The 26,182-nt window shown below is 39.8% G+C and overlaps 1 protein-coding gene and 1 pseudogene across 1 annotated transcript; one reads left to right on the forward strand and one right to left on the reverse strand.

Annotated features, from left to right (window-relative positions):
• Positions 1 to 20,361: 20,361 nt before the first annotated feature.
• On the forward strand, positions 20,362 to 20,832 carry LOC147461091 (uncharacterized). Its single transcript, XM_086500037.1, has one exon. It carries the CDS (start codon positions 20,362 to 20,364, stop codon positions 20,830 to 20,832), a length of 471 nt encoding a protein of 156 aa, XP_086356163.1.
• A 1,638-nt stretch (positions 20,833 to 22,470) lies between these two features.
• LOC147461092 (uncharacterized) lies at positions 22,471 to 22,940 on the reverse strand (annotated as a pseudogene).
• Positions 22,941 to 26,182: the final 3,242 nt, after the last annotated feature.

The raw sequence follows: 26,182 nt of genomic DNA on the forward strand, positions 1-26,182 counted from the left end.
AGATAGCTTCATCATAAGTAACGGGATATTCAGAAGTAGAAAAAGCATTATCAACAATATCATCATCATAAACATGACATGAGCCATGTTCAAAATCAATAGGCAGATCAACAAAAATATCAATATCATCATTGACATCATTCGGAATGGATGGTTGTGAAGAAGAAAGTTTCTCTATAGGATGAGTTTCATCATCTAAAGAAATGGAAAATCATAAAGAAATGATTTAGTATCATCAGAATCATCCATAAACCATGAGTCTCCCATAACCTGTTCGTTAAAAGTAGCATCACGATTCACAATTACTTCCTTGGAGGAAGGGTCATAGAATTTGTAGCCTTTGGAAGTGTCATAATATCCAATAAAAATAACTTTAAGACCAAGAGCATCAAGCTTTGTTCGTGTTTCTTTGGGAACATGAATATAAGCAATACATCCAAAGGTTCTGAAATGAGATACAGAAGGAATGTCACCTGTCCATGTTGTGATGGGTATCTTACCAGAGGGTGCAGTAGTAGGAAGATGACTCCGAATAAATATTGTTGTCAAAGTAGCTTCAACCCAAAAAACACGAGATAAACCAGAATGAATCAGCATACATCTTACAACATTGAGAATAGTGCGATTCTTTCGTTTAGCAACGCCGTTCTGCTGAGGTGAATATAGAATAATGTGTTCATGATGAATTCCACTGTCAACACAGTAATTCACAAACTCTCGAGAAACATATTCGCCTACATTGTCACTACGAAGCTTCTTAAGGCGACCAGTTTGAAGTTCCGTAGCCTTGTGGAATTGTTTGAAAGCAGATAAGGCCTCAGATTTTTGTCTAAGTAAAAATATAGTCGTATACGATGAGAAACCATCAATGAAAGTAATGAAGTAGCGATATTGTGATCTCGAAGAAGGTAGAGGTCCACATATATCAGTATGAACAAGATCCAATATGTCACGAGAATGAGTTGTATTTGAAAGAGGAAAGGGTTTACAATTAGGTTTCCCAAGAGCACAAAACTCACAAATTCCCATATGGGGATGAGCTTTAAGATCCATGCCATGAACAAGATCACTACGCTAAAGATCAAGGAGTTTTGAGAAATCAGCATGAACAAAACGATGATGCCATACTTTGCAATCATGATCACATGGAGCAGTAACAACATTTGCTATAGCATCATTGCGAGAGAGTTCAAGAAAATTACCGTTTCGAGGAGCAGTGGCTATAGTCTGTCATCTTTCTCAATTCGGCATTTGGTATGATCAAATCCAACAAAGAGATCAAGATCAACAAGTCTTGCAACTGAAAGAAGATTACATTGAAGATCTGGTACATGTAATACTCCTTATAAAATTCGAGTGGAAGAAGATAAGGTACCAAGATATAAATCTCCAATATCCTTTACTTGACCAAGTCCTATCATCAGCAAGATAAACAACATGTTGAACTGGTAGTGGATGATAGTTATGGAGCCACTTAGACTGATATGTCATATTTCCTGTAGCACCACAATCAACAGTAAAAAGTGAACCATCACGTACATGAAGTATTCTATCTAGAGCAACTGAACATAGGACGCAGTTTGTTTTTGGTACAATGTTTTTTCGATGTTCAGTAGCATATGCTCTATTATGATTTGTGTCGAATCGATGCTTATAGCACATATGAGTGGGATGATCAGATCGTCCACAATATTCACAAGAAGAGGAAGCAGAGTCTCTAGATAAACGTGGTTGTTCCGTGGTAATATTGTGTTCTTCATCATATTGACGTGCCTAACAATCTTCTTCAGTATGGCCATTTCTACTGCAGTAAGAACATTGCTTACTAGGAAATTTGAGACGAGAGAAAATATTACCACGACGGCCACCTTTGCGGTTTCCTCTTTCAAACGGACGCCTTCGAGCATGAAAAACACGTTCCATCTGTTGTGACTTAGTCTCCTCTTGTGAAATCATAGCTGTATCATGACCAACATTACGTCGTTCTTGACGTTGAGAGTATTCAATTAAAGACATGCAAGCTTGGTCGAAATCAAGACCATATTTATTAGAGAGAATAGTAACAATGTTATCATAAGAGGAGTCATTCACCGTATCAAGCAAAAGTGTAATCAGCTGTTTTGATGGAACAGGATCACCGGCAACAGCAAGTTGATTAATAATAGATTTGAAAGACTCAATATGTCCCGTCATGGCAGTACCAACTTCATATTGTAGTTTGTTAAGAAACCCTCTCAAATAAAGTATTTCTGTAACATATTTCTTTTGAAAGTTTGCAATAAGGTACTTCCATACGTCGGGGGAAGTAGGCAGTTCATACATATCAAGCAAAAGAGAATCACTAAGAGCAAAAAGAATATACCGGAGAGCTGCTTCAAATATAGGTCCTTCAGTGATAAGCACGTTATCATGATCTATATCAATAGGATGAGGCGGACAAACACGATTTCCAAGGACAACGTCAAAGATTTCATCGCCTTCAAGAATTAACAATATCTTTGCTTTCCACCCAGAAATCCTTGGCCTTGGAAAGGAGGAACAGAACGCTGCCCAGAGTGAAAGCCATTGACAAGAATAATCATAGCCATATCTAATTGCGAGAAGACGTATAAGATAAGATCGCATAATTTGCACACCATATATGGTGAAGGCAAAAATTGAGAATGAGAGAAATATGATGACTGTGTTCTATCAACGATAAACGCAAGAAGGATGCTCAATACACGTCCAAAGATGTGAGAGACGTCATTCAAAAAAAAGGGAAAAGGAGACTTCAATAATAAAAGAGTCCTCAAAATAGGGTGACGTGAGACGCAAGATTGACGGCCACAATATGAATAAAGATAAATTTTCTTGAAAAGTCAATGCCAAAATTAAAAAAACGATCGCGGATGCTTCACGAAGACGCACGACGAAGAAAGCTGCGTCAAGCTCCATTTGCAGTAAAAATAGCAGAACTTTCTGTTGCGAACTTCGATGGACGCAAACCTAGAACTCAAATCGAAGAGCTCGAGGAGACGAATAAGTTCTGGATGAAATATGCCATTGCGCTTTTCCCGTTTCTCCAGATTTTGAGCAGAAGACCCCCAAAAATTGAGACGAAGTTCAGGGTGTCAAAAAACAAATCAACAATAAAACATAATCAATGATTTATTATATCGATTATTAATAAACACCACTGAAAACACTAATCATATTCTTATTAGCACAAAACAACCACAGTTAACAAGGATCAATCCTCAAAAAATAAAATTTATAGCAATTTTGAATCTTACATGCGAATCGCATACACATACTTTTTTGTCACCATGAATTGAATCGGCGTGTGATCGTTACCACTCTGATACCATGTTGAGATGTAGAGAGAGAGAGAGAGAGAGAGAGACAAGAGACACCATGTATGCTCCCAAAGACTGATTCATATTGAGGACAAGATACAAATATATAGGTGAGACCAAGTTGAGTAGCGTGAGCCATATATAGCTCCAACAAAGAAAACCTTTAGTTAATTTGGGATGATCGTCCACATTTGGTACATGCTTCAGTATTCTAGTCTACTCCAGTTTGATATCAAATGAGTAGCATGATATTAAGCTGAGACACATTTTTCCCGAACACTACTGATGCTCTCTCTTTAATCATACGCAAAAGCCAACAGAAGGTCCCCAAAACTTTGGTTTTTATAGGAATCACAAAAGATGCTTCTTTAAAAGGAATCACAAAAGATGCTTCTTTAAAAATTTAAATGAAAGTTAATCTAGGAAGAGGGGGGGGTTTTCCATGGGCATGGCACATCGATGAGACGGAGAGAGGGAAAAGCGGTAAACTTTTTCCAAGGCAATAATGTTCAGGGAAGATGTGTCTTGGCTTGATATCGTGTCGTTTTTAGTTTCCAAAATTCCATTTCCCTCTTGTATAACAAGTCTTGATTTCAGGTCTCCTTGTTGGATAGATCTTTAAGGTCTCTTGGGATACTTTCCTGCGACAAAAAAATACTCTTTTTCTTCTTCTTCTTCTCCTCTCGTTGTCTGCTCTTGTGCCCTCGTCCCCTCTCCTCTTGTGCCCCTCACAACCGGAGGTATTTTGAGAGTATCGAGAATTTGAAGGGCATTTTGGGAATTTATGGCAAAGTATTACTGGGGTGTGTTATCCTCCTCACTATCTCACACGGGCATGGGCTGGATGGGATCAATGGCCCACACCCATTTAGGGGATCGGGTGCGATATGAGCCTTCCGATGCGACTTTTGTAAATTCGGGAAAACATGTAAATTCGAGCGCACCAAAACTTGTAAATTCGGGCGCCCCCTCCCTTGTTCAGTTATTTTGTGTAGATTATTTTTGAAACGTGCCAATAGTGTCTATATTACTTTTCAACGTTGACAAGCTTGATGCAATATGGAGCATGCTTCAGTTAACCCCAAATCAAGCTACAGCAAGCCACACCCCAAAAGTAGGGGTTTCCATTGGATACTTACTACATAACTTGAGGCAATGTAACAATCCAAAATCGACATAGGTGATTGTCGGCATCAACAAAGGTATGTGCTCCAGCAATTTTTTCTTTTTAAGTATACATCAATGAAAGTTTGTGATCTTGAACTTGTATTATAAGTTTGTGAAAGCACTAAAGGTATATAGTCTTCAATAGCTCTAGCATAGCCAAGTTTTTTCAATCTTAATACAAGTAGTAGATATCTTGAGGTGTGCATAGTTATTGTAGAAATTCTAGTTGATAAGTTTGTGATAACACTAGGAATATTCTTACTGGTTAGCCTTGGCATGCGTACAATTCTTAGATGATAGACATTCTTGAGTTTACTAGTAAACATATTTACTTACACAAATTGCTATGATAGACATAGTTGTTCCCAGGCTAGCAATGGATATTGGTCGTTGTGCACCCTAAAAGTGGGTGGGTGGCTAGAGCAACGATATTGATTCCTAGATTCCATAGTTAGTGGTTATGGGTGGATAAGCTACTTTGCAATATGGCTAGACAAGAAAAACATGTCTTTGAGATAAGTAGCAACAACATTGATGATTAATATTCCTAGGTAGTATCCAAGGAATGCATAATATAAATAGTGTATGAAGTATGAAGTGGATATATAGTGTTAATTGGTAAGCTTGGGTACATAATAAATCCATAGTTATTTGAAAATGTGGCTAAACAATAGATGTGTAGAGGAACAGTATTGAAGGATCCATAATTATTTTACAATATATCTAAACCATAGATGGCTAGTGAAACACTACTAACGATAATTATCCCTAAGCAGTATCCGAGGATATAGTGGGTGCATAGTGTTCCGTCATTAGGGGTGGATAATAGTAATAGACTTACTTGGAAATATAGAAATATGGCTAGATCTATAATTTGTGAAAGCTGTAGAGGTAGATAGTTTTAGATAACCATGACATAGCCAAGCTATTTCAATGTTTTATAGTCTTGATACTAGTATGGATAATTATGAGATCATAGAAATTCTTGAGCTTAGTAGTAAACATCTTTACCTTCATAAGTTGTTATGGTAGGTACAATTGTTCTAGGATAAAGTGATACTATGGAATTCAAGTGCATGTAGGTCACGAGAATAATTGAAGCTATACTTGACAGCCGATGTTGTAAACAAGTACATATGGCAACATAAACTCTTTATGTCATAATAGATAGTGCACGAGGTCTAAAGTGGCTATACAATGTTAATTGGTAACCTTGGGTACATAATAGATCCATAGTTATTTGACAACATGGCTAAACAATAGGTGACACGAGAGACAATATTGATGTTTTACAATATATCTAAAGCATAGTTGCCTAGTGAAACACTACTAAGGATAATTATCTTGGAGACAATATCTTGATACTAGAAATATTAATTGTCTCGAGGTGTATATGGTGTGGTTTTTGATATGCATAATTACCTGGCAATGAGGTGCGCGCTGCAACATGACGAGTCTCTCTCTGTGTTTCCAGTATATGACGTCCCAGATGAGCAGTGTACTGAAATAAAGGGACACCTGGGTGGTCGGCTGAGGAGAAAGGGTCCCTCCAAAACCACTCACCAGGGTCCCACTACACTCGTGCCAATGGAAAACACTCCCAAGCCCACACCCTCTAGTGGCCAGTCGCAAGAGCTGCTGGGTCAGGATCTATGACACAAATCCTCCCACAGATGCCCACCACTCAGATCCTCTAAAAACAGCACTCTGCCACCTATGGGGCCTCTAATGAGACTCGGTGTAAGCGTCTCTCACCCTATAGCTATGATGTCCTATGATGTCCCGACGCATGCTCTGCACCCCTCTCATGCCTTGAACCAATATCTCAAAAACTTTCAATAATGTTACACTATTTTCCACAAAATTTGAATGAGTTTTTTCCCTTGCCTCTTGTAGGGTGACCCAATAAATTTCTCCCTTCTTCTACATTGGGATGGGTTCCAAACCGCTGCTACAGCACAAAAGGATAGTGCTGTGGTGGAAATAGTTATCATGAATGGCGGGAAAAGGTCAATTGTTGAACCTATTCCAGTTCTTTTCTTTCCCTTGTCTCATAAGGAGCTAGAAAGAAAGCATGGTGATGTATTATCATTGTCCTTCAACCATTATTGGTTGAGCTTGAAACATCCTTTCTAGATGGATTTGATGTTGATTATGCCATGCCCAATGATTTATATTGATGGTTTGTACCGGCGATCATCCTGCTCAGTGCAAACTAGGTCAAGTGAAAGATGGTGGAATGGCCTTTTGTAGGTGAGACAAGGCGATGGCAGAGGTAAGGCGAGATGGTAATGGTACACAATGTTATGTTTACTCACATAATAGATATCAAGGAAGCTATCCTCCTGAGGAACGACATGTAGATGACTTGTGGAATAGTATTAGGATGTCCAAACGATGTACAACAAAGGAGAAGGTGGAGGAGACTTTAAGAGATGGAGGTCTAGCAGGTGAATCGGTGTTGTGGAGACTCTTTCATCTCTATGGATTTGACATCTCGAGAGACCTTGTGTATGACGTCATGCATATACTACGTCCTTTAAATCTCTTTCAAAAGTACATAAAGAGATTAATTTCATTGGCCTCTTCGCAATTCAAGAAGAAGATTGAGGTTGCTGTTAAAGAGGTTGCGGACTCTATTTCAAGGCCTATCTTGCATGCGGGTAGATGGCCAAAACGTGCCTCGACACAGTTCAAAATTTTTAAAGCAGAGGAATGCCAGAAATTCATTCAATGGTGTCTACCACATGTTCTTAATGTGGTAGATGGAATTAGCAAAGAGGACAAATAACTTGGGATACTTTTGGTGGATATTGCCCACATGTTTTTTGACTGCAGTCGAGAAAAGGGTTGGAGCCAAGAATACATTGAATTTTGCCGCTCTTTATTCCTATCATGGAGAATCCTTTATGAGGAGTACTATGGTGCCAATTCTTCTCCACTAGAACATGTAGCAGGTATGGTTAGGTCAAAATTAACTAGCTTGGTAGTACAAAAGCTTTTGATAGTAAGCATCTAAAGCTTTTGATACTTACTAATGGATTTTTTCTTTTCACTTGTTTTGAAGGTAATGGAGAGATTTTGGATGATGTTTATCGTCATGGCTCTCATGATGGCACATGGTGTTTTAAGCATGAGAGAGATATTTCAAACTACTTGAGCATACATACCAACAACAAATCGAATGAAATATCTTATAGCAAATACCATAGTCGGGTTTTGTGTATAGACATACACAAACAATTGAATTTAGAGAAGGATGGTCTCACAAGTTGCCAAAGAGATATGATTCTTATACATTCATGATTGATCTTGCCTGAAAATATCATTCATGGAGCAAGAGATAGGTGTTTTGAGATACACGAGAAATGCGCCCTTCATACATCTTCTGAGAAGAAGGCTAAGGATGTCTGGAATGCTTCTCTTCAATTATTACCATGCCCATGCCAAATCATGATCAAGAAAAAGGGAGTTTTTGTGGGAGCAAAAAAACCAAAGCCGATAGAGCTTGAGACATTGGAGATAAATGGAATGATAGATTTTTGGCTAGAAAACGTATTTGCTCACGAACAACGGGGAGAAGTCAATGTATTTGTTGTGGTAAAAAGTTTATTAGATAGCCCCAATATGTTTCACGACAACTCTGGAATGTGCCTTATTCACAAGAGTCAAAAGTCTAATTGTGGTATCATAGTTCAACCTATTGAGTGTTTGCGTTGCAAATTCTTTTGGCTTTGCAACAATCGGATGAGCATGAGATACTTTATGAAACTAGTTGTCTCAAAGTTCTCTCAAGGTTATTATCTCTAGGCAAGGTAGGGTGTGTCCCACAATGTCTTGAGAAGGGTGACCTTGTCCTTGCAAGGCAGAGAGAAGATTTGAATACCAATGCATTTGTGAGAAGTGTGGATATTGACGAAAAAAAGGCACTTTTAACATGGAAAGATGAGCAACATGGAAAAGATTTGGTGGATTGGAGACACATATATAAGGTTATGCAAGGTATTATCTAGACAAAGATACATCTATCGTTACTTTTGTGTATTTAACTACTTTTCTTGGAGTCATGCGTTTAATAATTTTTTTAATAATGGTTGTTGTAGGTTGTCATGCGCATTACAATGCGGAGGCGACTTGAATTTGGACTTCTAAGCCGCCTAATAAAACTATTGTATTTGTGCTACCTAGTCTAGATTTTGTCAACCAATGTTAGATTGTACCTCATGTGGACTCCCTACATTGGCTAGATGTGGAATTTTCTGCCAGTCTATTTATTTCGATATGTAATCGTTTATCTATGTCATGTTTATGGTCGACGTTTAAATCATATCAGCACATGTTGGCTACCTGGTTACTCAGGTTTCCAAGTTCAAGTTTTGATGTTTACTTTTATTTGAAAAGTAATTTTTAGATGTATTTTATTTTTGACAAGTTTTATACTATATTCATCTTTCTAAAATCAATAATATTACTAATGTGTCAATGATAATCTTCTGTTGCAACTGTTAGAATCTTTTTGCAGCTCCTTATGCAGACAGTAGGAGATGAATCAAGAGACAAGCGCTAACAATTTTTGGAACTTGCGTAGAGTATGACATTGTAGAGTTCATTGTGTTCATTGCACGATTCAATAATCTCCAATTTTGTGTGTTGTAGAAAGCTGTGTACTATCGTTGAACGTGTGTTTTTTTTAATAACCTAGCAATTTATATGGATTCTGGTGTTGGTAAGTTGAAGCTACTCATGCCTAGCTTGCTATTTGATGTGTTGTTGCAGGAGACAAAGGGAATGTGGATTGTGTGGAGAAAATTTCTTTCTTTTAAAGTGGTGTTGGATATTTGTGTTGGTAACAAAAACTCTTTATGCTTAGATTATTACCTGATATGTTGTTGGACACATTGTGAAGGTGGGTTGTGCATGGCCAGGTGACTTTTAGGTGAGAAAGATGCTATATTTTGGAAGTACTTTCCACTACTAAGCTGTAACAGTAAGTGCATATGTCACCATGGGTTTCTACCCATTTCGTTTGGTGAACCATTTGCATGCTTCAGAGCTTGAACTGCAATGTAGAATGTGGAGTGTAGTAGGTTTTTTCAAGATGCATTTCTTCAAGGCCTCATCCACTCTTTATTAGTGGTTTGGTATCTGATGTGTTGTCTGGAAGAATGTGAAGCTTGATTTTGTGGCACATGTGGCTTTTAGGTGAGCAAAATGCTTGAAGGTATGGTCTACTGCTATGTGTAATAGACAATGATTATGTCATTATTATTGTTTTCTTATGAACCATGTGCAGGCTTTAAAGCTTGAAGTGCTATGTTTTGGAGATACTTTCCATTGCTAAGCTGAAACAGCAACTGCATATGTCATCATGGATTTCTGCCCATTTTCTTTGTGAGACATGTGCATGATTCAAAGCTTGAATTGCAATGCAAAATCTGGGGTGTAGCAGGTTTTTCAAGATGCATTTCTTCAAGGCCTCACCCACAGTTTATGGCTGGTTTGTTATCTGATATGTTGGAAAGAATATGAAGCTAGCTTTTGTGGCACATGGGGCTTTTAGCTAAGAAAAATGATGCCTTTTAAAGGTATTTTCTACTGCTACATTGTAATGGAAAGTGATTATGTCATCCATATTGTGGTTTTCTTCTGGTGAACCATGTGCGGATTTAGAGCTTGAAATGCAATAGAGAACATGGGGTGTAGTTGCTTATATCAAGATGCGTTTCTTCTTTTATAGCTTCTTCCTTCTATTTTCTATACATAATTTTGCAGGTATATTTGATCATGATACCACGTTGCTACAAAAAAGTCTTTTGGATAAGGCCATACGAGTATATTTGACCATAATTTGATGTTATTGCAGACAAGCATATTGGATGAGGCCATTAATCTTGAGTTTACTCGAGTATGTGAGTATAGTTATCAATCATCATGTAAAATGAACCAGAAATGAGTCATTTGGCTGAGTTTATGACCAATTTCTGAAAATGTACTGATTATGTCATGTGTTTTCCATGTATTTACTAATAGAAGATAATGATAAAAGGGAGAAGATAACACTCATGTTCAGGAGTCGAGATCTGCTTAGATGCAAGGTTCGTTGATGGAGAGCTTAATCCAAATTCATGTATAATAGAACAATAGCTACAGAAATACACTTATAAGGACATCCTAGGGATTGAATATGTAGCCGATTCTACATTCAAATTCGCAGGGATTTAGAATTTATAAGCATAGAAATGGTACATTAAGTGAAAATTGGTCAACTGACGTAGATACTGGAAGAACCGAGGAGTTTGATAATGGTTTGTTACATGACACTTTGACTTTTGGTCTTTCTTTGGGCTCAAAAATGATACATGGTGCTTTGATTAGGATAAGGATCTTATCAAATGTGTGATCAGATCCCATTGTGTTGTACATATCATTTTCTTTTCAATTGTTGGGCATTGCATATGTTGAATTTAGGGTTAAGGGTTTTTGTATATTATGGAGAGAATTTCCAATTGCATGAAATACTTCAAAGTGATAACTTTTTTGAGGTTTTGTATGATGTACTGGTGCAAAACTTTGAACACCAGCTTTCGTTGATGGATTTTGAAGGTGGAATGTATAATGTTCAGATAGCATAATAGGGAAATAGAGGCAATTTTGTCATAGTTGGATTTTTAGCTAAATGTACAAATTAATTGGTTGCATAAAAAGGAAATAGCAGTTTAAAGCATAGAATGAATTGTTTTAAGAATCGTATGTACTTTGCTTTTTGTGCTCATATTGACTTTTTAGGTATAGTGACTTGTCTCCATCTATATAGCCGGGTTGTGAGGTTTGCTACTAAAAAGATCATTGAATTGGCAAATATAGTTCCGGTACATGGTTTGCATGTTGTGTAAAGTTTTGAGGTCATGCTACTTGCTACATTGAGTAGTTTTTTGGTTGTACCATCGAATAGGTAGTTTTGGTCACATGCATGTGATTTTTGGTTCTTTGCAACTTTTGTTATCACATCGTAAAGGCTTTGATGAAAACTAGTGTACCGTACAATTAGGAGAGATCTTTTTCAATTCTCAATCAAGCTCGCATGGTCGATAAAAGAAATACCAAAGTTCAAGGTGGTGAATTACTATGGGAACGAATCTTTTCATTGTGCACGTAATTAGATTAAAATGTGAATCTATGTGGAAATATAAGGTAAATAAAAGTGATTGTTAACAAGGTTATGAATTTTTGCAAGAATGTCAAAAGGCACTTGGCTTGTGGTTTAAGCTATTTTTAAATTAAGGTTGTGTTAATACTCGTCTCAACTTAGTAGATCTTAATAATATGATCTCTTCAAATGATTCTTGTCATTATGTAGTTTAGAACATAGTAGAAAATGATTCTCGTTCTTCTATTGTCTAGCACATTGTGGAAAATTGATTGCTACTTTTAGCAAAACAGTGAATTCTTTGAACACTTTGAGTGAAACTTTTCCTCTTAAGGGAAAAGTGAAACAAATTTTTGACTCATGTGACTTATGCTAGTCACATTTGTGAAAGATTTTCACACAAGTGAAACATTCCATAAGAAATGCCCACATCATTTGTCACAAGGGGAAAAACAATGGCTTGTGTGAAAAAGTGTGTGAATTTATTCTCATGTGTGATTTTCAAGTGTGAAAAAGTCTAAAAGCTGTGGAAGCTGCATGTGTCCTGAACCTAAGGTCCAGTGCAGATTGTATATTCCAGTGCAGATTTACCGTATAGAAGATAGATACCAATCAATGGTCATGGGTGAAAATGCGCATGTTGCTACTACGAAGTGCTCTTGTTTTTATTGGTGCTGATGACATGCACAAAACCGTTGTTGAAGCAGATGGGTTAGCCTATTGGGAGAGAAAGCTACCTGCTACTATCCATCCAGCATTCATGCCATCGTGATGCCTTTGAGTTCACAATAGTCTGGTTGGCACAAATACCCCTCATACTGCAGTGCTGCCTATGTGTGTGTGTGTGTGTGCACGCAAACGCCTACTCATGCTCACAATGTCCTGCAACATGCACCGAACTGCCTTACATCCAGAGTCGACACTCAGCCATGCTGCAAAAGCCATCCGAGTGCATAGCCCAAGAGACTATTATTAGGCATGCGAGATTTGGCAGGCCAACGCTAGTCATCTGTATTTTTTTATTTAGTGCTGCTATAGACGTTGTATTAGTAGCACTAGCGAGCAGAGGTTATCTGTATGCAGGCAACTGCATCTACAAGAAATATAAGGTGCAACCCATAGGTGCCCAAGGAAGAATTTCGTAATAATCTTATGGTTTTGTTTAAAATAATGTCATCAATAGAAAATAGTAACATAATGCTATACTCAATTGATTTTCTTGGGATGAACATGATGACAAAGTTGAAATATTGCTGATAATGTTTTATCGTTGCTACCTTAATAGCAATTTGTGTTGTAGCTCCTCCTTGGTTGGACACACATAACGTTAGTTCACACCTCTCGTTGGCTGTTGGGTCAAGTTTGATGGCCCAGAGTCTTTGCACATGTTGAAAAATTGGACGCTTCATCTGCAGCCACTCAAAATTGATTACTTTTTCTTCACTTCTACATCAAAAAATATTTAAAAGTGATTTTATTACCGGTTGCTCGTGATTGTCAACTAATCTTGTTATGAGTGATTACAGGTATTTCTTTGTTATCAATTATGACCATGGTTTCCTAATGATAGTGATGTACAGTGATAAAGTGGATGCAAGGTATTTTGAACTTGCATGGTTACAACATGGACCTATGGTACTTTGACCTGCAATATGGTAGCGACGTGGATCTATATTGTCATGTTTTTTATTTTTTAATAGAAAGCGTCTGTGATGCCAAGGTACGTGACACCGTGATGATTATTGGTATTTCAAAGTTTTTCTTTGTTGAAAGCGTCTCTAATGCCATCATAATGCCATGGTACGTGAACCCATGATGATTATTCCTATTTCAAAGTTTTTCTAAGCGTCTGTAATGTCATGGTACATAAACCATGATGATGATTGTCTGTCATGCCATGGTTCATAAATCAGAGATTGCCTGATGCTATTTCAATAGGCAAATCTATAAGGCAAGAATGTCCACTGAGCCCTCTATTGTTTGTTGTAGCTACTTATCCTCTGTTTTGTTTTTTGACTGCTCAAGCTAAGGGGGTTAAATTGAAGGGGCTGCAAGTAGGCCAGGAGCAGGTAGTGTCCTTGGGATTTGTTGATAATAACATTACATTTCTGCAGGCTCATAATGAAAACATTGGGAAATGCATGAACTATTTGAATATATACTCTAACTGTAGGTCTGGAGATTAACTTGGGTAAATCTAGTTTGATAGATGTCTCAACTAAAGAGTTTAATAATCTCACATGGAGGGGAAAAAGAATCTGTTGGGGCATAGTATTCAGGCATCTAGGCTATATAATTGGGGCCGATGTTTCTGTATTCAGGCATCTGGGTTATCTAATTGTGGTAGATGTTTCCTCTGCCCCGATAAATGACTACCTGGGTAGAGGACAGAGTATGCACTAAAACTGCTAGTTGAAATTGTGATGAGTGGCCTTTTCATGTGAGGGTTAGGATTTTACAATCTATTATGGTACCTTACTTGCTTCACTTCTTACCTCTGTTGGACTGGTTCAATACTGCCTTGAATAGAATCAGGTCTATGTATTTGAGGTTTTTGTTGGGCTCATGTAATAAAGCATGGTTGACATGGGATTTTGTTGCAATGCCTGTTGACATGGGAGGATTGGGAATTTTAACTTGAAAACTCACATGCGGGCTAGAAGAGCCACTCTTCTCAAACACATATGAACTCAGATAATTTTTGGTCTAGATTGCTTTGGCTTTTTATTGATAAGGAAATCGTCTATTTTCATGGTATACGGGACATGGGTTCTTCGGATAAGTTGTCTTTTGTTGCTCCTCTCAAGCTCTGTGGGTCAACTAGGAATATGTTAGTGAAGTCATGAAAAATGTTTCTGCAAAGCTTGGTAGAGAGAGATACACAAATAACTCATTAGGTGTGGATTTGTTTTTTCGGAGTTTTGTGTTTTAAAAACCTCATGCCTTGCTTATGGGGAAGAAAGCCCTCACCCTCATTAAAAGAGGGGTCAATGTAATTGAACAAGTTGTGGACTCTAACAACAGGTTGGTCCCATTTCTGGTTTCCAAGAGGATCTTCATATTGGGCAATGGTCTCAGGGTGCCATGGGTTTATTATCTGCATGTGTGTTTAGCATTGAAATACCTTGCAACTAGGATAGCACTCATAGGTTCAAAGATCGGGAGTTACCTAACTCTTGAGCTAATTGGTGGACATATCCTACTAGTGTTTTCTACAAGATGTTGTTGCCTGATAGTTCAATACATGACATATGTAACATGATTTGGGACTTCTCCAATAGTAGCCAATGGTGGATGCAGAGGATTCAGCTTGTTTGGAGTGTGCACTATGCCCACAAACACAAAGTTTTTATGTGAAGAGTCATGAGAGGTGCTTTACCATCAAGGAATTATAATTGACCAGGAAAAAGAAGATGTACAAACATAAAGTAATGTAATATAGACAAAAGCTTAGAGAGAGAGAGAGAGAGAGAGAGAGAGAGAGAGAGAGAGAGAGAGAAAGAGAGAGAGAGAGAAGCCGACATTCCATCTAGTGTCAATGGCCCTTTAGTGACGATCTATTTAAGTTTCTTTCTGGAGTGCCAATAAATATCATTGGGTTCCCCCCTATCATGTCTATGACCAACAAAGGCCTTTTGTTTATGACATCATCCACTCTTCTTGCTCTCTTCTTGCACCTTGATCTTTTTAGATAAAGGGTAGCACTTCATTCCTTTAAGGCACTCAAAACTGACTTGAGAAGCATTCTGACAGAAAGTGTTGACAAGTTTCGACACCTTGCCAGAGAAACACTTGACAATGTTTCTTTTAGAAAATCACAAAACAATTGCTCATAGTTGACGGCTATCATGTATGCATGCACACAAGCAATGAGGCACAATATAAAGTTGAGGAGAATGTACTGTACGAAAAGGTGGTTCATGATCGAGTATGGTGCCCAATTTCCTTGTATGGGGAAGCCTTGTAATAAAAGAAGACGCAGAGAAACTAATGATGATTAGTTAAGGGGTAAACCATGGCTATTGGAATTCAACATTTGGACTGCATAGATGAAAATCAATTGGTTAGTTTAGAAATCTAACCCAAAGAGATCATTGTAAGAGACACACGTACAGACCCAAGACACGAAGTAGCTGTGATGTTTGCAAAAGACCAAACCAAGAGAGAGCGTGGAAAGCATGTGAAATTATTTCAAGGGTAGTGGAGAACAAAGGGGGGTCATCTAATTTTTCTAAAATTCCTTGATTCTTGGAATAAAATTAGGATTTCAAAAATCGAGGCTCGACAGTGCCGTAGCCTTGCGGGGAGGCGGGCACATGCTCTCTCTTTCTCTCTATTTACTTGGTGAGCCAAAGGCTCTTTTCTCCCTATCTGATCGCACAAGAAGCCACCACGTGGAGACTTCTCACTGGCTACTTTTCACGCTACCAAAAAGTTAATGACCGATTAATAATAAAAAAATGTCGCTGCAGCTTCGCACATAGACAGTGTAGACTTATCCAGCGTCACAGGTTCCTAGAAGACAAAGACGTGTGAAGCAATTCGCTGAAGCACTTCGAACTTCTCCACAAATAAAAGTACAGGGAGTTCGCAATGTGATCCCTAGCAGCAGCAGGTTTTTGTGTGTGTGTGTGTGTGTGTGTGTGTGTGTGTGAGAGAGGAGAGAGAGAGAGAGAGAGAGAGAGAGAGAGAGAGAGAGAGAGAGAGAGAGAGAGAGAGAGAGAGAGAGAGAGAGAGAGAGAGAGAGAGAGAGAGAGAGAGAGAGAGAGACCCTTCTACTATTGCATTCATCTGAGTTTGTTTATATTTACTTGGTGAGCCAAAGGCAATGAGTTTTGGTGATTTGACTCCAGATTAGGTGAGCTGATCATCGATTCAAATCTAATATCTTTCATTTGAGTAGCACTAGAACAGACCTCTACGATGGCTTGATCACACGAAATATCTGATCTACCCTACAGCTTGATGATCTGCGAAATATAACCGAGGTTTACAACGTCATATTTTGATGAGTTCAGTTATATTTTGCAAAGGCAATGAATTTTCGTGATTTGACTCCTCATAGTTGATCATCAATTGAAATCTGATATTTTCTCTTTCAGTAGCACTAGAACAGACCTCTGCTATGTCTTGATCGCACAAAATATCTAACCTTTGAGAGTGCTCATCACGTCGGGAAGCATCCGAAGTACCTTCCAGCTTGATGATCTGTGAAATATAACCAAGTTTTGCAAGGTCTCCGATACTACTTTCGATTCTACCCGGCTTGTTGTTGCATGGGCAATAGCGCAGAAAAGAATTAGTGTGAATCTTGAGAATTAGGCATCGGGAGTTGTGTTGAGAATGTGGGTCTCATGTAAATGATAGTTGTAAGCAAGGAATCATAAGAATGCCTGGAAAAATAAAATTTACTCAAATAAGGACAAAGTATATGCAAATATTCACAAAGCTCTTAATCAAAGAGTTGTAAGCAAGGGCATGGGATCCAATTGTGATTCTATAAATACTTTGCAGTTACCCGAACCCATTCCTTTGAAACCATTTTCATTCAGAAAATTTAGTGGTTGCTTATCTCCTAGACCCCAAACAAGATTTACCCAAACCCCAAACAAGATTTTGGTCAGGTTGCTAGTCCCCATGTCAGGGAGCGACTTCAAAACACTCCCTTGAGAACTTATTCTATATTGGCTCGAAAAAGAAAAGTAGTTTTTTGTCTTCAACTCTTAAGAGAAACAAAAAAAGACGAAATACATCACAAATTCCACCTCGGGAAAATTACTTTGTGACCTCCAAAACGCTGCCAATATTAAGTACAAGTCTGTGCTTTGAAAGTTTTTTCATTAACTGGTTTAGACGGAGGCAGAGATAAACAGCTCATGGAACTCCCTCAACAAATGTAGCAACCAAAAACACGCTCTCCGCACTTCACACTACAAATGGTACTAGAAACTGTTCCCGGGGGGGAGGACCAGCTGTGGCAAAAAAGTTGATCGATAAATCCTAGTATACAGCTCCTTGTACGTTCGCCCTTGCATGAATCTCGCCCTTAATTCCACTTATAGTTTCTGGATAGCACAAGGTAGTGAATTTGATGTGCATACAACAGAGTGAATATGGTGCCTTCTCCTATGGGGAAACCGAACTCAAGACGCCCATTATCATGGACAATTAGAAAGGAGAATACATAACGTAGGTTAGTCAGCATGGAGGCAAGAAGACAAAATTGATGACAAAAGCAGATTACAAAAAGAGAGAGAGAGAGAGAGAGAGAGAGAGAGAGAGAGAGAGAGAGAGAGAGAGAGGCTAATATTGATCAAAGGACATAGAACATAATGTTACATCTGCTTTCCTTTAAGCTTAATCAATATGCTACATCTTTCGTATTTGTCTTAATGTGTGTTTTGTGTATGGTAGGGAGGACATATTCACAACACTAGATGTTGTGATTGCAAGCACGTCTCTAGCTCGAAAACACTACAAGGTTCATTATTTGCATCCAATTTCTCATGCGCATGCGTTTGCTTGGCACAACACATAAACGCTACGAGGCAGGGCACGACTTCCATTTCTTATAATTTTTGGAGAGACCACAGTGCCAACTCTCCACCATACTTCTGTATGGCACCTCTACATGACATGCATTGTATATTTTGCACTTTCAGTCTGTGAGTTTCATTATAAGACAATATGTTTAACTATTCAAATTGCTCTTTTGTAGCTTGACTCAAATATCGGCCTATAGATTCGACAATCGAAAAGCAAAAGTACAACATTGCAGGTCAGTAAAGCATCTCATTTCTTGTTGCAGTTTATTGATGCACTTAACTTTGTATCTTCGTATGAACACAATAACAATTTTAAAATGTGCATGCTTCTCTTTAAAACTCAACTAACTCTCTTAAAAATCACCCCTATAATCTCTATTAATTGATGTCACTTAACTTTGTATCCTCCCATGAACACAATAACAATTTTAAAATGTGCATGCTTCTCTTTAAAACTCAACTAACTCTCTTAAAAATCACCCCTATGATCTCTATTAATTGACGCTACTTAACTTTGTCTCTAACCAAAAATATATAACATTTCTAAATGTATTACCCTCTGAGGCAATGCAGTATCGTCATTGTCGAGTTAGTCACAATCTTGTTTCCTTTATTGCTAGATGGTAAACATATGTCCTTTATATTCTATACTTGTTATATATCAAGGCCCACCAAGAAAGACTAGTTTGAAAACCTTTTTGTCTATTTTACGTACTTATAACTTTGTGTCATGGACGTGCAGTTTGACATAATATCTATATACATATAGCACGTGATCCAGAACAAAAATTTCCGAAAGAGAGAGTAGGGGGTACCAGCTAGGATAAATTCAAAAAATATCCCGCTAGTTCAAGGGGGTAAAAGGAAAAGGAAAAGGAAACTGAAAGGAAAGGGCAGGGGATGGCACGTGGAGGTCATGTGCCTTTGTTGCTCTCTCTCTCTCTCTCTCTCTCTCTCTCTCTCTCACGTCCGAGTCGCAACATTTGGAGCCCTGCGCGCCACTCTCTCTCTCTCTCTCTCTCTCTCTCTCACACACACACACACACACACACACACATGCGGTTGTCCACCAGAGCCGCAGACAGCTCTCTCTCTCTCTCTCTCTCTCTCTCTCTCTCTCTCTCTCTCTCTCTCTCTCTACATATTATATATATATATATATATATCGAGAAAATTGCTGACGTGGGAGGGGGGGGAGAGAGAGAGAAGGGCGACGTTGTTGAGTAGAAGATGGAGGCCGCTCTTGTCGCCAGGCGGGGCTCCTGTGAGGGTGAGAGAAGGCAACACGTCGCAAGTGGAGGAGGGCTCCCATGGGAGGGCACGCTGTGTGCAACGGGGCCTCGCAATTCCTTGCAGAAGATTCTAGGGAATCTTCTGAAGTAATGAATTTTATTAGTAGTGTCCCAGGTAGAGAGAGAGAGTAAAATTATTTTTAGGGGTAGCGGAGAACAAGCGGGGTCAGGCGCTGATGCAGCTGCAAGATCTCGACAGGGCCATAGCCTGGGGGGCAGGCGGGCGATGGCCATGGCCTTGCGACGTGGACAAAGGCTCTCTCCCTCTCTCTCTCTCTCTCTCTCTCTCTCTCGCGTTCTCGTGCAGCAGGCTTTGTGCCATGGACGTGCAGCTCGACGTGGTATTGTTTAAATAAATATAGCACGTGATCCAGAACGCGGGCCAGGCTGGTCCTAACTGGAACTTGGCCAGGCTGGTCGACCTAACGGCCAGCTCTTATAAATCTCGGGCGCTCCTTCCTTAAAGCAGAGTACTACAGTCATATGACGTTGTATAACTACAATTCCTCTGCCATACTCCTCCTCTGCAGAAACAACCATGGCTGGAGGGTCCATGAGTGGGCTCATTCAGGTTGCTGTTCCTGTGCTGCTCGCGCTGCAACTTCTGTTGCTATCTCAGTCCATTAATAGGAGTCCAGTAGCTGCGGCATTTGTAAGTATCACTTGGGTAGCTGCTAGTAATAACAAAATACGTGTGTTTACTCATTCTTAGAAAGATACGTATTGCGTGCGTACATTCTTGCTTATAATGTATGCATGTACTTCATGGCGCACAATATATAGATGGTTACATATAGTATAACATTGAGAGCGGCCTGATAATTATAAGACGTGCTGTGATTAGTCTTGACTGTGGCCCTGATTAATAGAATATGTTATTGATGATCTGGTTGCAGCGCTGCGAGTATGAGATATGGCCGGTGAAATTAACTGCAGTTGTGCCGTTTTCTAGCACAGATGCAACCGTGGATAGGAACTTGCCACTACCTGGCTTATACCAAGAAAGAAACTTGCCACTACCTGGCTTCTACAAACAAAGAAAGTTCACAAATCTGGATGACCCCAACGGCAACGACTTTGAGCAGGGTGCCCTGGACGAATTCGTCAGGACAGAACAAGAGGATTGCCTCACGCAGCTGCGTACGGCGCAGCTCGTGCTCACCCCCGCCGGAGATTCTCCTGACTGGCTGCTCGAATACGTCAACATCAGCACCTTCGACCTGGGGAGCGAGTGGAGCCGCGAGACACTGGTGGATGACACCCTCCGACCGGTTCGGTCTAGAAACTACAACCGCAATGGGAATCCCGCTGAGGAGATTCAATCCTGCGCTTTAAGTTTTTAAAACGTATCATTTCTCTTTTCCATAAAACAACAATACGGCTAGCGCTGTTGATGCTTGGCTCCCCGCTTTTAATTTTCCTTCATGCACACCGAATTCTTATACCTTTCACTAGGTACCTAGGGCATGAAAACATCCTCCTTCAAGAATTTCTTGTTAATGATCTAGCACGAGTACAACCTTCATTATTCTATATTAGTAAAATGGCGTCGCTTTCTACGACGGCATGGCCCCTCTTACCCTCAAACCTTTCGCTCTTAAAAAAAATCATAAAAATAGATGAAGAAAAGTATTGTCTCTCTCTTTCTCTCTCTCCCCCCTTGCCATAGGTTTAATGTAATCTCACCTGGAAAACTTTAAATCCCCCTTTCTTATAAAGTTGATGATGAAAAAGCTTACAAATCTTGGCAATTTCATAATGTATTTGTCAAGATGACACATGTGTGAGATCAATATAATATTGAATACAAAGTGTAGTTTCTCTCTCTCTCCCTCTCTCTCTTCTTCTCTCTCTTCCCTCTCTCTCTCTCTCTCTTCTTTTATTTATATCCCCCCCCCCCGTCTTCTCTCTATTTCCTTCTCATTACCTTTTTGCTCTCATTTGTCAATTTCTCCCCCTCTCTCTCTATCTATATCTCCATTTCACCAGTTTGTAACGGTTTGGTCCTGCAGCTCATTTTTGCAGCTACCTCTTGCTCACTTTTCCTTCATGGAAGCGGAGCTGCACGACATCCACACCCTCTAAACCTGCACAGCCTCTGGTCTGTGCCAATTGCACTTAATTAGCTTCATCAGAGACATCGTCCGATGCATACATAACATTATCTTCTAGAGGTTGATCTGAATTGAGATGTTTAAGAACAATCTCGTCTTCTCGCTTCTTGAATAGCTTGATCCATTTTATTGCGATGGGCATCTTGAGCACAGTGCCATCAAGTTCGCATAATTGATATATATGTTGCATTATCCAAAACATGAAGCACCATATATGGTCCAAACCACCGTTTAATCATTTTTGGCATAACAATATATTGATTTTCCAAGCTATTGTCATAAAAAAGTACCCAGTCGCTGTCTTTGATAACATGAGGTCATAGTCTATGCTTTCCATCAAATGCTACTTTATTCTTCAACCTTGCCTCCTTAAGATTTTCTTTAGCCTGTTCGATATCTTCTTGACGCCTCTCCAGTTGACGAATACGTAGAGCAAGCAAATCTTCTGTAGACATGCCCTCTTCCCATGACATTATGGTCCAAGTCATAACCGCCTCCACTATAGGCAAATGGGTTTTTACCGGTACATCAGCCTGAACGCAATAAAACCTGTTAACAGATAACGGTGTGTAGTGCGATCAGCCCACAATGCAATGGAAGAGCTTAGGCCAGGGAGCGAAAGGTTTGAGGGTAAGAGGGGCCATGCCGTCGTAGAAAGCGACGCCATTTTACTAATATAGAATAATGAAGGTTGTACTCGTGCTAGATCATTAACAAGAAATTCTTGAAGGAGGATGTTTTCATGCCCTAGGTACCTAGTGAAAGGTATAAGAATTCGGTGTGCATGAAGGAAAATTAAAAGCGGGGAGCCAAGCATCAACAGCGCTAGCCGTATTGTTGTTTTATGGAAAAGAGAAATGATACGTTTTAAAAACTTAAAGCGCAGGATTGAATCTCCTCAGCGGGATTCCCATTGCGGTTGTAGTTTCTAGACCGAACCGGTCGGAGGGTGTCATCCACCAGTGTCTCGCGGCTCCACTCGCTCCCCAGTCGAAGGTGCTGATGTTGACGTATTCGAGCAGCCAGTCAGGAGAATCTCCGGCGGGGGTGAGCACGAGCTGCGCCGTACGCAGCTGCGTGAGGCAATCCTCTTGTTCTGTCCTGACGAATTCGTCCAGGGCACCCTGCTCAAAGTCGTTGCCGTTGGGGTCATCCAGATTTGTGAACTTTCTTTGTTTGTAGAAGCCAGGTAGTGGCAAGTTTCTTTCTTGGTATAAGCCAGGTAGTGGCAAGTTCCTATCCACGGTTGCATCTGTGCTAGAAAACGGCACAACTGCAGTTAATTTCACCGGCCATATCTCATACTCGCAGCGCTGCAACCAGATCATCAATAACATATTCTATTAATCAGGGCCACAGTCAAGACTAATCACAGCACGTCTTATAATTATCAGGCCGCTCTCAATGTTATACTATATGTAACCATCTATATATTGTGCGCCATGAAGTACATGCATACATTATAAGCAAGAATGTACGCACGCAATACGTATCTTTCTAAGAATGAGTAAACACACGTATTTTGTTATTACTAGCAGCTACCCAAGTGATACTTACAAATGCCGCAGCTACTGGACTCCTATTAATGGACTGAGATAGCAACAGAAGTTGCAGCGCGAGCAGCACAGGAACAGCAACCTGAATGAGCCCACTCATGGACCCTCCAGCCATGGTTGTTTCTGCAGAGGAGGAGTATGGCAGAGGAATTGTAGTTATACAACGTCATATGACTGTAGTACTCTGCTTTAAGGAAGGAGCGCCCGAGATTTATAAGAGCTGGCCGTTAGGTCGACCAGCCTGGCCAAGTTCCAGTTAGGACCAGCCTGGCCCGCGTTCTGGATCACGTGCTATATTTATTTAAACAATACCACGTCGAGCTGCACGTCCATGGCACAAAGCCTGCTGCACGAGAACGCGAGAGAGAGAGAGAGAGAGAGAGAGAGGGAGAGAGCCTTTGTCCACGTCGCAAGGCCATGGCCATCGCCCGCCTGCCCCCCAGGCTATGGCCCTGTCGAGATCTTGCAGCTGCATCAGCGCCTGACCCCGCTTGTTCTCCGCTACCCCTAAAAATAATTTTACTCTCTCTCTCTACCTGGGACACTACTAATAAAATTCATTACTTCAGAAGATTCCCTAGAATCTTCTGCAAGGAATTGCGAGGCCCCGTTGCACACAGCGTGCCCTCCCATGGGAGCCCTCCTCCACTTGCGACGTGTTGCCTTCTCTCACCCTCACAGGAGCCCCGCCTGGCGACAAGAGCGGCCTCCATCTTCTACTCAACAACGTCGGCCCTTCTCTCTCTCTCCCCCCCCTCCCACGTCAGCAATTTTCTCGATATATATATATATATATATATATGTAGAGAGAGAGAGAGAGAGAGAGAGAGAGAGAGAGAGAGAGAGAGAGAGAGAGCTGTCTGCGGCTCTGGTGGACAACCGCATGTGTGTGTGTGTGTGTGTGTGTGTGTGAGAGAGAGAGAGAGAGAGAGAGAGAGAGTGGCGCGCAGGGCTCCAAATGTTGCGACTCGGACGTGAGAGAGAGAGAGAGAGAGAGAGAGAGAGAGAGAGCAACAAAGGCACATGACCTCCACGTGCCATCCCCTGCCCTTTCCTTTCAGTTTCCTTTTCCTTTTCCTTTTACCCCCTTGAACTAGCGGGATATTTTTTGAATTTATCCTAGCTGGTACCCCCTACTCTCTCTTTCGGAAATTTTTGTTCTGGATCACGTGCTATATGTATATAGATATTATGTCAAACTGCACGTCCATGACACAAAGTTATAAGTACGTAAAATAGACAAAAAGGTTTTCAAACTAGTCTTTCTTGGTGGGCCTTGATATATAACAAGTATAGAATATAAAGGACATATGTTTACCATCTAGCAATAAAGGAAACAAGATTGTGACTAACTCGACAATGACGATACTGCATTGCCTCAGAGGGTAATACATTTAGAAATGTTATATATTTTTGGTTAGAGACAAAGTTAAGTAGCGTCAATTAATAGAGATCATAGGGGTGATTTTTAAGAGAGTTAGTTGAGTTTTAAAGAGAAGCATGCACATTTTAAAATTGTTATTGTGTTCATGGGAGGATACAAAGTTAAGTGACATCAATTAATAGAGATTATAGGGGTGATTTTTAAGAGAGTTAGTTGAGTTTTTAAAGAGAAGCATGCACATTTTAAAATTGTTATTGTGTTCATACGAAGATACAAAGTTAAGTGCATCAATAAACTGCAACAAGAAATGAGATGCTTTACTGACCTGCAATGTTGTACTTTTGCTTTTCGATTGTCGAATCTATAGGCCGATATTTGAGTCAAGCTACAAAAGAGCAATTTGAATAGTTAAACATATTGTCTTATAATGAAACTCACAGACTGAAAGTGCAAAATATACAATGCATGTCATGTAGAGGTGCCATACAGAAGTATGGTGGAGAGTTGGCACTGTGGTCTCTCCAAAAATTATAAGAAATGGAAGTCGTGCCCTGCCTCGTAGCGTTTATGTGTTGTGCCAAGCAAACGCATGCGCATGAGAAATTGGATGCAAATAATGAACCTTGTAGTGTTTTCGAGCTAGAGACGTGCTTGCAATCACAACATCTAGTGTTGTGAATATGTCCTCCCTACCATACACAAAACACACATTAAGACAAATACGAAAGATGTAGCATATTGATTAAGCTTAAAGGAAAGCAGATGTAACATTATGTTCTATGTCCTTTGATCAATATTAGCCTCTCTCTCTCTCTCTCTCTCTCTCTCTCTCTCTCTCTCTCTCTCTCTCTCTCTCTTTTGTAATCTGCTTTTGTCATCAATTTTGTCTTCTTGCCTCCATGCTGACTAACCGACGTTATGTATTCTCCTTTCTAATTGTCCATGATAATGGGCGTCTTGAGTTCGGTTTCCCCATAGGAGAAGGCACCATATTCACTCTGTTGTATGCACATCAAATTCACTACCTTGTGCTATCCAGAAACTATAAGTGGAATTAAGGGCGAGATTCATGCAAGGGCGAACGTACAAGGAGCTGTATACTAGGATTTATCGATCAACTTTTTTGCCACAGCTGGTCCTCCCCCCCCGGGAACAGTTTCTAGTACCATTTGTAGTGTGAAGTGCGGAGAGCGTGTTTTTGGTTGCTACATTTGTTGAGGGAGTTCCATGAGCTGTTTATCTCTGCCTCCGTCTAAACCAGTTAATGAAAAAACTTTCAAAGCACAGACTTGTACTTAATATTGGCAGCGTTTTGGAGGTCACAAAGTAATTTTCCCGAGGTGGAATTTGTGATGTATTTCGTCTTTTTTTGTTTCTCTTAAGAGTTGAAGACAAAAAACTACTTTTCTTTTTCGAGCCAATATAGAATAAGTTCTCAAGGGAGTGTTTTGAAGTCGCTCCCTGACATGGGGACTAGCAACCTGACCAAAATCTTGTTTGGGGTTTGGGTAAATCTTGTTTGGGGTCTAGGAGATAAGCAACCACTAAATTTTCTGAATGAAAATGGTTTCAAAGGAATGGGTTCGGGTAACTGCAAAGTATTTATAGAATCACAATTGGATCCCATGCCCTTGCTTAC

The sequence above is a fragment of the Adiantum capillus-veneris genome, chromosome 3 (genome assembly GCF_014529385.1).
Source record: "Adiantum capillus-veneris isolate H3 chromosome 3, ASM1452938v2, whole genome shotgun sequence".
Lineage (NCBI taxonomy): Eukaryota > Viridiplantae > Streptophyta > Polypodiopsida > Polypodiales > Pteridaceae > Adiantum > Adiantum capillus-veneris.

Bases quoted from the DNA above. Each gene is read 5' to 3' on its own strand.
- LOC147461091 (XM_086500037.1), top strand. From the start codon at position 20,362: ATGTTATTGATGATCTGGTTGCAGCGCTGCGAGTATGAGATATGGCCG.